Source organism: Acyrthosiphon pisum, chromosome A2 (assembly GCF_005508785.2).
Source record: "Acyrthosiphon pisum isolate AL4f chromosome A2, pea_aphid_22Mar2018_4r6ur, whole genome shotgun sequence".
Taxonomy (NCBI): domain Eukaryota; kingdom Metazoa; phylum Arthropoda; class Insecta; order Hemiptera; family Aphididae; genus Acyrthosiphon; species Acyrthosiphon pisum.
In genome coordinates, this window is record NC_042495.1 from 85135752 (window position 1) to 85152904 (window position 17153).

The 17153-nt window shown below is 33.0% G+C and overlaps 1 protein-coding gene across 4 annotated transcripts in view; it reads left to right on the top strand.

The window, feature by feature from the left end:
* LOC100161207 (tight junction protein ZO-2) overlaps positions 1–17153 on the top strand; it is a 41806-nt gene that overhangs the window by 5241 nt on the left and 19412 nt on the right. The window contains exons 1-2 of one of the 4 annotated variants that reach the window (XM_003240178.4): positions 1184–1968; positions 5274–5391. In XM_003240178.4, the coding sequence (XP_003240226.1) occupies positions 1718–1968; positions 5274–5391 (369 nt within the window). In that variant the 5' untranslated portion in view covers positions 1184–1717. Of the gene's footprint in view, positions 1–1183; positions 1969–5273; positions 5392–5431; positions 5901–11176; positions 11916–17153 lie in introns of those variants that run through there. The other 3 variants (XM_003240176.4, XM_003240177.4, XM_001950823.5) reach the window with 3 other exon arrangements.

A 17153-nucleotide genomic window follows, 5' to 3' on the forward strand; every position in this document is an offset into this window, starting at 1 on the left:
TCTAATCGTGAAATTAACGGAGCTACTAGCTACACCTGTTCTGCTGAGCGTAAAATTTGCTATGTTATGCACTTGTAAGACGGAGGCAACACATGCGGGTATCACGTCCTCTTAAAGGTGAGGTCAAACAGAGAGCAGGCTGCCATGGTGAACGGGTATGTTTGAATGTGTCTTAAAGCAAAAATTCTTTACACATATACTTTTTTAACTAAATTGGTAAATTAAGTAAATTTAACCAATTAAAACATTTAGTAAGAAAGAAATTATTTTTTTCTAAACTATAATATTTAATCATCAGGCAATGATTTTGGTAAACCATTTGTAGCAAAAATGTTATTATCATACATTTTTATCTTTAAAAGTTTTTGAAAGTGATATAAAAATTAACTTCTATATATATTTTTAATATCTATCTACCTATGTATAAAAATGTGGTATTAATTTATCTGATATTTATTAATATTTATTTTCTAATTCTCTGCTAACATCCAAAATTTCTCTATTATGTATCATTTTTTCATTACTTCGATGTAAAAAAATATTAATTTAGACTTTAGAGTATATGAAAACTAATCTAAATAACGATTTAAACATTAACTATTATGTCGATTTGACATAATAGTTAATGCGAAGCAAGAATTACGTTTTTATTCTGTTTGTCTCTGAAAGTGATTTAGTAGTAATCTACATATTCTACATAGACCACATTCCAAACTGTTCCGAATGTTAATTTTGGTATTGGATGTCGGGCAAGGGTCGAAGTCAAACAGATTCGTCGTCGTCTCCTCGTACACTGTACAGTACATATTTACTACACTTTAATTGTGTGTCAATGTGTGTTTTTTTACGTCCACAAAAGATCCATTGTTCTTTTTATTTAGTCTGTTCGCGTCCGTTTGGCAACCCAGCCAAAATCCTGGAGACGCTCTCGCTGGAACGACTATTAATAAACGCTATATATTTGACAGTCGCGCGTCTCCGTCCATTCGGTTTACACGCAAAACTGCGCGTCGCAGTGTCGCGTAGTCGAGTGCTATATGCCTGTAGGCTATATTATTATACCATATCGTTACAATATGTATCGTTTATACTAATTTGATTTTTATTGTTTTATTATTATTTAACCATTTTGTCTTTATTTAAAAATTATTATTCAGCTTGCTCGTAACAGATAACACTCAAACAAAAAAAATCCACTTCAACGGTGTAAATATTTACTCAGCAGTGCCACGTCTTAATAATAATTAAACATGACGTATAAATGTAAAATATCTAGTCGAACTACATGCACTACTAGGATTATTATACTTCTATAGTACTACTGCCTACGTCGGCTTACATTCGCCATAATCACAACGAATAATAACTCGAACAACACGCACAGTCCCGAAAACCGAGTCGCGATCTATAAATTATAAAAATTGTGCGCCCCCCGATTGCGTAATATTATTATTGTTTCTCAATAATTATTATTTTCGTCGTCGTCGTTTCCGTTCGCGTATACTATATACTAATAATATTGTATTATAAGTTATAACTATCGAATTTGTTCACATGCGTGGTGCGTCCGGCCCAGACGGTTGGTTAATCAATTAAACCTCGTTGGACGGAAAAAAAATTATCTACAATTTGCAATGAACTGCGCCGAATATTAAACATACAATCGGTCATCGTTTTAATATTTTATTACCGTGGCGAGTGCATCGTTACACGAGACATGTCGTTCGCACACAATCGCGACAAGAGGCGATCCGTGTCGCCGTCTTTTTCGTGGCAATACAGTACGGCCGACTGCCGTCATGGATCTGTCCCGTCCCGCAGCAGGACGAGAAGACCACAACGGTGTTCCAGCGTCGTGGCGGCAACAACTTCGGTCGTTCCCGGGCAGTTGTTAGCGGCCCCGGACTGTGGGACGGCGCTGTTGATCTATCGGAAAATGTGTGCATGCCACTTGCCGGAATTCCCGAAGTAAGCGTTTAAAACCAAAGTCCACATCTGGCCCACCTGCAGCAGTACTGTGCCCTATAGTCTATACCATTATACAGTGCAATGAAGTATAGGGCCGGTCGACGTTGCGCATATTTTACACTCGTAAAATAAAATATCGCCACCGCAGGCGGGTGTATGATTTCTCCGTCGGTCGCGTATAATAATCGTATACGCCAAAGCTCGGGTACTAAACGTCGTTTTGTATGATATTGCCTATATACAATATGTGACGCGCAGTCCTAATGGCCGCGGGCCGTGATCGTTTATCGTTTGTTTCTTCTTTTTAATGGATAACCTACCTTGTTTATGTTGTATTACTTTTTATTTCCATTCCCGTTTTATTTTTGAACGTTTTATTTCGATTCGTTAGAATATATCTAGTCATTACAGTCATTTTTTCCTACACAAATACCGCAGTTATCAGACGATCTACAGCTTACGAAACTATTCGGAAATACCTTTAAATCCAAAATGAGGTAGAAGTTTTGTCAACTTCATATGTGATTTATACATAATGAGCATAATGATATAATATGTTATATTATGTAGGTACCCTATTTTGAAATAACAATAAAATAAACTACCTTATTATGGTGCATATACCTATTTGACAAACCTGTATAAACTTGGTCTTCTGTTTAATTATTTTTCGTTCGATTTGTTTTAAGACTTAAACATAAGAGTCTATACACTTTTTGGAAATGTTCGTTTTATATTGTCTTAAGAAACTAAACAAATTTAAATACTTCGACAGTTAAAGAAATGTGTAATATAGAAGTATCCATAATATTATATTTTCAATAGAAAAAATGTCAAAAAATTTGAACTATAGATATCATCTTATTTTTTGTTTGTCGTTGTATAGTCAATACTCATTAGTCATTACATATTTATTTAACAAATGAGGTAACCTATAGCAGTATAGCTGTTATGTTTATTTAATGATATAACATTTTGCACGATTGTGGATTGACGGTATAAGCAAAACTTTAAATGAATTAAGTAGGGTAAAAAATACTAAAATAATGTTAAAAACTGAATACCTATTTGATTTATTTGATCCAGAAATCTAGCACATATTTAAGCATGTGAGATTTAAGAATAAGACATCTTTTTTAGTTGTGTGCTGTGTAGTATTGCGACACTAGTTACTAATTTGTTATATATACAAATTTTATTATATATACCTAAGTGGCTTAGTACAATGTGTTTAAATTTTGTTTGTTATTACCACGTAGAAAATACTATAAAATTACATTATATAGGTAGCCTTGAAGGAGACATACGCGTACCTACATATTTTTTTACATTTTCCAGTAGGTAGGCATTATTCATTATTTCTACCTACTATTCAGTATTATATAATATTATCAGTGGCGTAGCGAATTAAAAATTGTCCAGAAGCCAGTAACAAATATCCCAAGTTTTTATGCATAATAATGTATATAATGTAATATAACAAGTTATATTTCAGATCGTTATTGACTACCTATTGAGAATATCATATTAAATTTACTAAGGGACCCACTGTCTAGCCTACCACCCATCCCTCTATTTAAGAAAATTTACCGTTCGCCACGCCACTGAATATTATCACACATAATTATTGGAAGACCCTCCCCCTCCGCTATTATACGTCTTACGAGTATATGTATATATAATATATCATTTTTAAGCTGTATGGATATATAACCGTATACCTAGGTACCTACATAATATTAGTAGGTATATTACATATATGCATGATGTTTTTGTAGGCTATAATTACTTTTTATAAGCAATAATAACCATTAAAATTATTCTTTTGTTTTGTCACATTTATACATTATCATAATATTAACTATACAAGTACAGCTTTTGTATATTAGTGAAACGTTTTTCTCGGTATTGACTATACGTTTTCTTTTTAAACTAGAAAAGTCGATGTAAATAAAAAAAATTATCACTACCAATATAACAAGATCTTAAAATGTATGTCTATGTATACATTGTATAATGTATGTACATAATATATTTATATATATGTAAGTGTAAAAAATGTCTAATTTAAAAAAATAATCTTTATTAAAATTAATTACACAACGTTTTCCCACATTATATTATGCCAGCTAAGCATTCAAATAAAAAAAATGTATCAACCAGCGTTTGGTTAAAAGAATGTAGTTATATAAAAAAAATCATTAAAGATTGTACTGTGAGTCAGTGAACACTTGTCATGGCTATGACTAGACTGACTAGACTAATAAATTGTATGTTTATTGTAATCCGTAGCAGATGCGCATTTATTTTACATAAAGCTAATAAATTCTATTATTTTTTGCCATTATACATAAAAAGTGAGTAAGCGAATGTCGCTCTGCTGTACGGAAAGTTACAAGTGGGTCACTGTAATGGATGATGTTAAATTTGAATTCAATAATATAATATCATTGTATACTTACGAAAAACGATTCTGAGCGGAGACGGTTTGTCAACCAAGGATATTTTATATTATTATTATTAATAATACGGTAGCATTATTTTGATTATTTATCGTGTAGACAGACACAAAAAAAAATAAAAACACATGGTAAAATAAATGCATTCATCGCTCCTCTCAGAATCTAAAATGTGTGTTGTGCTCAAAAATAATAATGTTTACAATTTTTAAATAAATTTAACACAGTAAAACAAATAGGGCTAATATCTAAGCCTTACAATATCTATTAAAACTCTCCTCTTATTTGCACCTATAAGAATATTAAGAATATTAAGATTAGAATATTAAAGGATATATTTTTGTATCATGTGATGATTTTTTATTAATCTTAATGTTTTAAATTTAATTTAATTTTAAACAGAGATTTAAGATTTAAATGATTTACAAATAAAATAAACCACTAACCAGTAAAACGTTACTCTAATTTATTTTTAATTTAACATTTATTTTTTTTTTTACCTAATTGTTCTACATGTCCACTGTCCCGTCCTATAACCAAAAAAAATAAGCTAATCAATTTGTTTTAAAATTAATGGAAGGTTGGGACTTGGGACATAGAATAATATATATAAATATTTGATTAGAAATATATATATAATGTCATTAAATTTAGAAATGTATTTTTTTAAGCAACTTTTTCGTGCAATTAAAAACTAATGTTTTTTATAACCATGTTAGTTTGTATTATTATTTCTTGATTATGAGTTTACAAACTGATTTATAAAACAAAATAGTTTGTTTTGTATGATAGAATATGATATAATTTTTAAATATTTTTAATACTTTTGTATATTATACCCAACAGGAGTAAAAGTTCTAGCCGGTCATCAACGCCGCCTCCTTCATTCACCGAATGTCAGGAACGACCCGACGGAGAACACGAAGAAGGATCAGAAATGTTTGAAGAGCCTGTAGAGGAAATAGTAAGTACCACCCTGCCACAGTGCCATACCCTCATGTAATATGTAAATGACGTTATCGCATGGCTGTTTTGACATTTGGCGTGTATAATGTAACATTAACCTAATTGGATTGCTGGCTGTCTGTTATATAGCGAATACGCCTCTCAGTTATGTCATTGTACCCGGGGGAATAAAATGACGTGTTATTAGCTAGTACATATCATTTTCATCAGGGGCTTCGTATATTCAGTCTGACCAGACTAGTCCTGAAATTCGCACTAAGTTTTCTTTACGTATGGGCGTTGTTGTTTAATATTCCTCGAATCTTGGAATAATAATTTTCGAAATGGTTATTATCAGTGAATGTAATTAAATAAAAATTCGCAATGGGGTTGTTTAAAAAACTCTTGTGGCGCAGTTCAAATCAACATTTAAATTCTATCCCGCCCCCGTCAGTGTGTTCGTCTAGTCGAAAGCACAGTAGAAGGGATTCTGTGTCAACGTCTAGTAGAAGACATAGGCGCAAAAAGGTCAGTTATGTTTTACTTGATAGAAATTGCTGATGTGCATAGTACTAAGCACTTTCTTATACGCTTTTTACAAATGTTTTGTAAGACTAATGTTTCCTGTTTGTTGTAACAATTATCCATCACTTGCTTTTTAAAAACGATTTCATATTTTCTGATTTTTCTGAATGAACTAAATCTTACTATAGTGGTTATTATACTAATCTAACAGGCAGTTTTAAAATATTTTGAAAATGTCATCATGAAATACCTATGTTACACCTTGGTTTTCACTTGCACAATTGATTAGTTTTAAATGCGAAAGTGTGTGTTAACTTATCGTTACTTATAAAGTAAAAGCTCAAATTTGTTCACTTACTAAAGATAACATTTAATAAAAAAAAAAATTAACGATGGATTCTGCATTATAAATATATGAAATAATCATATAATAGGTATGTAATAAAATAAAAGTTATATCGTGTATATAACTACGCGAATATTAGTAAAATCGGTGATTCGGTTTCAAAATACTTAGAATATAATTATTATATCGTATAAAACTTATGAGTAAGGACTAAAGTTTGAATTTAAAAAGATCGTCGAGTACCTATATATTTTTTAAGTAACTAATTTATTTATTTGAATGTACCTAATTGAAATATAACTTGTACGAGAAACGCGCGGATATGATAAACCTCATGATTTTGTAATAATGATTGCAAGTTACTAATTTCGTATCGTTATCTCATGGAACTAAAAGGGTAGACTTGGGTAGGCTGTCCCCCAATTCTTAACAAGCCCTCTTTGACAATATATTCATGTGAATAGCTGTATGTGTACCTACTTAACTACATGACATAGGGTTACACCATACTTATAAAAAAAAATACAGGAATACTCCCTGAACTTTGCTTATTTGCACACCACTATCGTTATCTTACAATATGCTGGGCCTATGCTCTATTTATTGATAGATAAACTTATTGAACAACTGATTGTATTCAGTGATCTATAAAACATAAATAAAGATCTCGTTTTTATATCGGTATTCATTAGGATTTAGGATGTATATTATTGTGTAAATACGTAAATTATTTTAAGTGCAACAGGGTGAGCACTACAACATTTTATATAAAATGTTATGTAAGTAATGCAATGTAGGTATATATGAAATAAACTTTCGTGTTTGAATTAAAATAATTCGTATTATATTGGCTCCAAAAATCGACTTTTACGAAAAAGAGAAATGAAACTGAAACATAATATTTGTTAAACTAAATCCCAGTGTATCACTAACGATGAATCTTCTACTTCTAGGGCTAAAGCCTAAAACTAGAGTAGTAATGGAATTAAGGTAAAATATTTTTAAGAATATTTTTTTTTAAAACTTGCATTTTTATAGTTTTGTTCTTTTTATAATAAAATAATAAAAACACCAACGCCCGATTGATTTTCAAGTACACAATACTATGTACACCAATGCGTTGTATATTGCATGCTTCCGGGCGTTTGTGCTAGTTGTATAAAAATAATAATTTAATTATGTCAATAACATAATATTATTTGTGTACAATACAGAAAATCGAAAATATTTCAATCACAGTATAATCATTGATTAAATGGTTTAATATTATAATAACAATATACATGATGAAGATCGATTAATAATTATGTATCTAAACCAAAAATTTTTGTTAAATTTAATTATTCAACTTCCTCCCCTCGGACATACACTTGACACTCAAACCAGAACTGAAAATGTGCAGTAATTGATACTATTTATGATGGTTGGATGTATTTAGTATCGAACTTTAGTACCTATACAAGCTTGATTTTTGGATCATCATTAATTCAGATCATATCGTATTGAATTTATGTATGTCTGTAAAATTAAAATTTAATTAATTAATTATCATAGGTGCAAATCGCATTAACCCCCCAAAAAAAAAATACAATTTTTTAGATGTTTGGGATCGAAGACTCTCCACTCACAAATGTTAGCCCCCCCCCCCCCATCAATTTTAATGGATTTGCGCCTATGTTAATTATTATGATTAACATATTATAAAACAGTCAAAATGTAAAATACGAAATTTGATATTTAATATTTAAATATTATTCTACTTGTTGTTGAATAATATATATTTCATAAAAAAAACTTAACAATTTAACTGCAGTTAACATGTATCCAAAATTCCAAAATTGTTTGCATATTATATTTATAAAAATATAAACTTACATGTTAATAATTTTTGATATAATTATAGTGCATTGACTTTCTGTTTGTGCGCTTGATAATGATTATAGATTTGAAAGTGTTTGAAATAAAATTATCAACCATCAAATACTAGATAATAAACTCTGTTGTTATTCATTTGTCTCCTAAAAATCATTAAAACAATAATATATTATTATGTTCTGTTGTCACTGGTTAATCATCGGTTTTTAATACGTTGTTTAAATTAATTTCTTGGTAGCCGTTAAAAATTTAAATATATAGAACCGTCATACCAACAGTTTTAACGTTTAAGTTGTTATATACTTTGTATGTGTAAAAAAGTGGCTAGTAACCGGTTTATATATACTGCTATAAAAGTGGTTTAAAAATGTATAATCCATTGCCAATGCTGCCAGCGCTCGATTGCAATGTTTTCGTTGGTATTAAAATAGACTTTACGTAATTTTTAATTTTTTTTTCTTCTTAAAAATAAATAAATTATCGTGCATAATTTTCATTTATATTTCATATAATAAATAATTCTTGAGTACTTTATGTTTAAGACTTTTATATTTTAATTCAACTTGTAGGTATAATAATTATAATACAACTAGGTAATACATGATAACTGCGACGACTGGTCTGTGAAACAAGTAGGGGAAAAAATTCTCATCTTAAATTCTTCTATATATAACATAATATAACAGTACCTCGATATAGGCTAGTATAAATTACAAAATAATATAACACTTTTGCTATCTTTTTTTCTCATTAAAAACGTTTACGAACCCCGGTGGACACTATAGACACTCATACCGGTCTCTCGTAACGACATCATATAATATGATCCAGCGTATATACGTTTCTTTTATCCAACACCCGTAAATAATGGCATAATCAAGTTGATTTTTCCAGTCGAAAAACGACGTGTATATAACGTGTGAAATCGATACTCGTATCATGCAATATGTATTACAAACGAAAAAATTATAATGTTACATCGAAAAACGTTGGCGTTCCGATATATATATTTAAATATTATTTGTTATTTTATATAAGCCCGAGGGTCGTAATTTGTTTATCGGTTTTTATACATATAGTACCTACACCGGTAGTGTATATATCCGTAAACAACCTACGTTCATGAATTTCGTATTACACGATTTCTCACACTTGCAGTAGCCGAGTTATATTTGTCGAACCACTCCAGTGGACGTCATAGGCCATTTAGGAAAAATTGACATCGGATACAAATGATTACTATTTACAATCGCGACCCCTCTGGGCCCTCGTTATCTATAAAGAAAATTATTTATCTACAGTATACACCATAACCCTTATCATTGGAGGGTGGGGGTCTGTCATTTTTTATGATAATCGATATGCGTATGTAAGACGTATACCTATAATATATTATATTCTAATCTGTGAGAACTTAGAAATCGTCTGTTAAAAATATGCGTTATGACATTTTATATTCAGAATTACGCTGAACTGAACTGTAATAGACGTTTTACGTCCCGTTGCTGGGTATCGTGGCAAGGTATATGTAATTTTCTTTGTTACAAATTTTACTAATATTATTATTATACTCTTTCTACCACAACCCTACCTGCAGTAGTCAGTTACATAATAATCACGATTTTCAATCAAAACTCGATGACTTTTTCGGTTGTGTCTTACCATATTTGTTCTTGAATCAATAAAACCAATTAGTTTAGTACTTAAGTATTTAGATTTTAATATAAAAACAAATAAATAAATCGTAGAGTCCAGCATACGTACACTACGTACAATTATACTTATTTATCATTATCGCGTGCCCGCAAAGTTAACCACCATGGTTCGTGGAATACACCTTCTAAATTATAATACTCTTCGAGAAACTCACGACGAGTTCATTGTTTTGTATATACAGCATCTTCGTATTATTTTTTTTTTAACTCTACGGCATTCGGAAAGTTTTTTGTGGTGGCTACGACGATTTTACGCGTGTATTACCACTGCAAGGAAGAACGATTATAGTCGAAGGAGAAGAACAAAAACAACGATAGCAAGAGGACCGTAGTCTGTGTAATAATAATAATAATAATAATATTGCTTAGAAAACTGACGTAATACCCCGTTGGTAAGCCGTGGCGGGCGGGTGCTCACATTATTATTGTTATTATTTCGTGATCGTCGTTAATGTCTGTTCGAGTCGAGCGCGTAATGGACCGTCGTCGCGCTGCCTCCGACATTATATTATTATGTCGTCGTTCGTCGTAGTAGTATGCTGGCCAGCGCAGCGTGCAGGTACCTACAGTATAATATCGTAGACGTACACGCGTCGTCGCGGTCGCGGCCGGGAAGTGGACGTGCCGCGGCACCACATTCCTCGCTCCCCGGACGGTGTAGGGCGGAGCGAGCTCGCCGAGCTATAGCAAAAGACCTTGAAGGCTCACGCAGACAACCTTCACGGTGGAACCGGACCCTGTGGTACGCGCGTTGTCCGGCAAGAGCGCGCGCGCAATCGTCCGAGCACAGTGGTGGGGGTTAACGGCGGCGCGCAGTCACTGACTCCTGCCGGATCCCCGCCCGTCGCGCCGCCGTCTTCTTCCCCGTAAGAAATCTGATGACACGCACATAATATACTTACCTGCCGCTTATTTTTTACTTTTTCGTCACTATACCGTGTTATGTATATACATTATACATCATAACACATATAAATGTCTATTTTTCTTCCGGAAAATTATCCGTCAACATTTCCAATTTCAAAACCGTTTGGCCGGTGGAGGAATCGATGCCGCTGCCACAGGCCATAACCGTTAAAAATAAAAATCCAATTCGCTCGATCTCGGCAAAACAGGCAGAAGTTCGCGTTGTTTTCCTCAAAAGAAACACCACTACAACTCGCACACACTCACTGTAAGCGAAGCTTGATTGCCCGTTGCAGTGTGGGTCTGTATGTGCGTATTTTGTTTTTCACCTGTATATATTATAATATTTCGTGCATAATAATAATATTATAGCCGAAAGCGGATTTTGTACAATACGATAATACAATATAATATATAGTTTATAATATTATTATTCATTATTGGTGGTACGCGTTTTTGAACGCGCGTGATACTGTCGTACGCACGCGCAGTACTGCTTGTTTTTAAATGCAGTCGCCGCCGCTGTAGCCTCCTCGTAAGTCGTAACCACCGTCGTGTGTTTGAACACGCTCCCGCCGCGAACGTGTGCGTGTGTCCGCGTACCTGTTGCCGAACGCACCGCATTCCGTAACCGCTTAGCCACCCGATCGGACGTCGGCTGTCGCCGTCACCACCACCTAGCGCTTAGGAAATTCAAAAAAAAACCGACAACTACGCCGCCGGCGTGTTTTGCGTTTACATTTTGTTTTTGTCGTTTGTTGTTTTTCCCGATCATATCTCTGTTTACACCATCGATACGACAAGTGCATCCGTTTCAGTCGTTTAATCGTGCGCGACCGTAACCGTCGTTTTCGTGCATATATTATATTTTTTATACATAAAAACCGTTTTCGCATTTGTATCAAAATTGAGCGTTTGTGCGCGTCCGGTGTGTTTCTCGACCCCCGAGGATGTTATAACGGGTCGGAAACGTCTTGCAGCGTGGACATGGACCACAGGGAATACGGGGAACGCGTGTCGCCGCCGCTGCCTCAACAGCAGCAGCAGCAACAACTACAACAACAACAACAGCAGCATCAGCAACAACAGCAACAGCAACAACATCAACAACAGCAACACTTGCAGCAGCAGCAACCGCAACAACCGCTTCCGCCCCCTGCCAACCACACCGATCAGGTATATACCTTGTCCGACATTTTTCTGCTGTCTCCATAATTGTCTCCCTTACGCGTATTTCCGGGATGCATAGTGGTGTGTACTGTATTTAGATATATATATAAATTATTAAAGGGTCTCTAGACATGGGTGTGGGTTGCTCAAGTCCAATTCGTCTGGTGTCTTCAAAAATTAATGCCGTGTCTTAAGGTTTTAGTTGTCTATTATATAATAAAATATATTATATTTATGTATTCAAATTATTGTTTGTCGTTGTGTTCTGACTGTATAGTACTATAATTATTATTGTATCGATTTTCATTAACCGTTGATTCAGCCAGTTATATTATATAGAGGTTTCTAAAGTATAGATTTACAAAATTGATACAGGGACAGAGTTTCCGTAGTTCATAAAAGTTAACTAAAATGTATTAACATTATCTAACTTAACTGTTAGATAATAATGATGAATGTCTACATGTTTAGGTTTTACTTTTAACGACAAAATAATGATTGCATCGTATCATAATATATTAATGTAACTGCAGTATACATTATTATTGTTACGTGCCATATTTTATTGGATATAATTGAGCGTAGGAGAACGGGTAACGTACACAACTGTGATTTACGTACATTTCCGAACCTACGTTTCTTTCGTAATATAGAACCCAAACGCCGAGTGAAGTAATGTTGGGGATAATATACTACTTATTTCTACTATAATATTGTATGTACAGGTGCTTTTGAATGTTATATATGATTGCATACGATTATTCGACCTAATCGTTGATGTGATATCTTAAATCCGACTGAATCCTATAGTAACGCCCAGTCCGAACACGTTATAATAACATATACGTGCGGATAACACGTATATTATACACCTGTTGTGGGCCGTCGATAGGCTCGAGGGTAGTAAATTAATTACACCCCGTCGAAAAGTACATACGAACAGGTTTATACTATACATAAAGAAGACTTCATCATATATCATTGTGTGTTGTTATATTATTCTTCATTCAATGGCCACTGCGACTGCGGACTGCGGGTTATTCGAATCTGTGTGTACCTATACTAATGCTCTCGGGCCGATTATACCTTTGTGGCTTTGTGTGTATGCATCAATCCTAGGTTGGGGTGGCGTTATAACTTATAACTCATAATACATGTTTCAGGGGTTAGTACACTCGTGATTTAAATAATAGATCGTTTTTGTGGATGATATACGCGATATTTCACGAGTGGTAAGGACAAATTTCTTGGAATCCATTCTAATCGTATGCGTAATGCACTCGGACACTCGGTATTGCCGCGCTGATCGACGAATACACGATAGCCGATTGGTACACGATTTCTTTGGCATCAAGTCAACGTCGTGAACATTGTATATAATACATAATGACGTGTAACCATAATATACTTAACACCACGTAAATAAATACTTACGGCGCAAAATGGAAATGAACGATATCGCCACTTTCAATGTACATATTTTTATGCGCACAGTGGCATGCTGTTGAAAATCGTCTATATAGAAATATTATCCAATTTTGTCATATATATGTACATAGAATATGCGTTCCGACACAATATAATGGCCTTCTAGTGTTCCCCTCACCCCCACCCCGAAACTACTCTGAACAATATACTTGTACTAGCAAACAATCTGTATATTTCACGAGCCGAAATTAATTTACGCCTGCGGTGAACGGCTTTGTTTCAACAATAGTATAATTTATACTATATGGAATTATTGGGTAGTTTCCATAACTCCCGAACACGGATAATTTTTAATTACCTCTATAAACTGCTATTTTAGACAGTTGGCGCATTTGTATTGTTGATTAAAATTAAATAATGAACAGTGATACGTTATACTATTAAATTATTGTTAAATAGTTAGTTGATGAGAATTACTGCGGTTCATAAAATAAAACCGTATGAACTCACCACGTGTTTTCCAAATCACAAATATACTTGTTTCAGTAAAATTTATACGTTGGTAAATTGTATTGATAACGTTGTCGTTAGGAGAATACGTTTTCGTTGCACCTGAATATGCTTAAAATGTAGAATTCTATACCGTAGATACAGCTGATGTATAGATAGCCAGATAGACAGTTTGGTCGGTATTGTTGAGATTGTTGTCCCCTGACAAAAAAAAGATTAGGCGTCTGTATTTTTTTTTCTTGATTTTACCTGCGCCTAAGACCCCCCCCCCTCGTCTTTTTGTCGCGTCGCTATCGTCAATATTATATTATATCGTAATAATATATACTTGCCTTCGCCGTTATCGTGATCTGTGGTCCAAACAACAATATGACACCATCGCCAGTCCCGTATGTATCGAAACTCACAGTTATTTTTTATATTGCTATTTGCAATATATAAGTATACAATATAATATTATATTCTAAATCGTGGTCGTCCGGCGTTCAGTGAAAGAAGCGACTAGTCGACGAGGGATAATAGACCAGTTTTGTGTTTACGTGCGCATAACCTGTTGCGGTGCATGCGAACTATCCAATTCCACGCCGCATTGGTCGACGAATCAAGTCGCATACCTTTGCTATTTTATAACCGACTTTTGAACAATGTTATAATACTTTATACCAGCTACGTTTCCCGCAAACGTTCTTTCTTCTTCGGATTCACATTTTTTTATTTTCTCTTTTTAATTTACGATGAGTAATTCTAATATATTTTTTTAATCGTTGTGATAATATTGTGATTTTTCTCTTCCTTTTTTCTTAATGCTGGGAGGGGAGGGAATTCGAAATGGCTGTGCAATTTTATACTCTGTGGTAGTGATTCATTATTTTCGATCGTTTAGTCATACACTGATGAGTTACGGTCATACGGTCGTGGTCGGGCCATTTGATTACATAATATTTGCATTTCAATTATACCGATACAAAAAACATCCCACGCACGAAGATTTTTTTTACAATATTTATGTTCGAAGATGCCATTTATCAGTTTAGTAGCCGTACAGTGTATACTATTGTAATAGATTATTAGTTATAAATTATAATTCAACTCTGTAGTCGTAACTGAAATAGTGATGATCAAAATTTGTCTTGGTCTTGCGGTCTCGCAAGACTTGCTGCAAGACCAAGACCAAAACCAAGATTAGGCTTGCAAGAACAAGACCAAACAAATATCGAAGCTGCAAGACCAAGACCAAAACAAGACTATCACTGCAAGACTCTTGCAGTCTTGCAATTTTTTTTTTCCCCGAAAACACATTAGTGTACCTATCTAATTTATTTGTATTGTTATGAAATTTTGTCAGTACCTATTCTAAGAAATGGCGAATTGTTGAAAAAAATATTAAAAATATAATGAGAATTAATATTACAATATAACATAGTTGTTTCATACTAATTAACTATTACTGAAAAAGACCAATATTAAGGTGTATACCCAAGACGAAGACCAAGACCAAGACCAAGATTTTGAAAGTCTAGGTCTTGGTCTTGTTTTGATCATCACTAAACTGGAAGTCAATGTTCGGACGAAATAAATGTGGAAATGCTCGCATCTGTTCAAAATTCACGATGTGCATCTTGCGCGTATGTACTAGAATTTGACGGTTTTAATTCAAATACTTTGAATTAAAATAAAAAAATTACATAAAAATCATGTAGGTGTAAAATTGTAAAACAGTATTATACTACCGGTGTTACCAACTATTTTTTTGATATTCTTAGCCAACGAAACTATTAGTTTTATATAGGTAGGTACAGTAAAATAACTAAAAAGTTTCATGCCGCGTCTTTGTGTAGATTGGAATTTAAACATAGCTAGAACTTATTAGTTTATTTTTCAATCTTCTCAATCTTGTTGAGAACATTTTGAAAATCAGTAAAAACTTTATTATAGTAACTTTATTACTTTAACAGTAAAAAAGTTTATTTAAATAGATTCATATTCAAAATCTTAATAATTTTTTTATTCAACCTTACTCAAAACCATTTTTCGAATGGAATGATTTATAACTCCATTTGATAAATGTATATACAGATAAAAGTATTGTTAAAATTCAACTGCATATAACACTGTTTAAATCATTCTAACCTCATTAACCGACCCTAAGTCAAGTTTTAAGATAACGTCGTACACGTTTTGTCTTTTAGAGAGTGCTGGTAGTAGTAAATAATATCTATAATACGATATCTGTTAGTTTTCTAAGCGTGAGTGCTGACTTACATACTTGCATACGATATTTAATTGTTTATGTCCTATTTTACATTTATATTAACATAATATATGACGCAATGTCCAGTGTCTTTATTATCGGCCTAAAAAGTGTGTAAAAAACGAATAAAAACGTTTATTAGTTGATCTTATTTCTTAGGTATATCTTTTTTTACATTTTCGAAGTAATTCATGAAATAAACGGTCCAATTTGTTTTGTGCTGCACTTATCTGAAACTCGTATGGTGATTTTTTTTTCGAAGATTGTGAGTTCGCGCCGTGACAATATCGTGTGCCGTCATACGATCACGATTATACCTTCCGCTTTACTAAGTAGGTTAAACGTTATGCGGACAAGATGGTATATTAATATGTATACCATCTATACCGTAATAGGACGACAAAATGTATATTTTTTCTACGATATTCAATAGTCTTATTTGGCTACTAGGTCAAACGGAAGGAGAATGTACTATCATAGTCATTATCTATTTGTTTTGTATTTTTTGGTATGTTCTTGTAACTATCACGAATGACTTAAGCAAAAATTAAACTCGGCGGATTGTCATAGACCTAACTGTAGTTTTTTTCATAAATTTAATGAGACGCGTAGTTACTATTTATTATATAAACTCACAATATCTATATGACAATGTAAGCACACACACAAATTAATTTTACTACCTAGGACATTTTTTAAAAATAATATCTTGTTATTTACGATGGTCGCTCTGAAATTATGACCCACAATTCTTAAGTTACATTTATTACTATTTGTGTTAAAAACGGTCCTAATTATTATAATAAGTAAATTGTAATGTTATAATATATTGTATTTATGTAATATATAATTGCAAATTTTTTTCACATTCGTCTTATTATATTTTTATATTGCTAGGTAATTCATTTAGTGACGCGATATATACTGATAAAATTAATCCGCACTAAATTTGAACCCAGACACATCGATCAGTTATACACCATACATGAAACTGTATAATATATAATAATATATACTGCAATTTCTTCCTATAACATTCATCCATCCGTCTACAA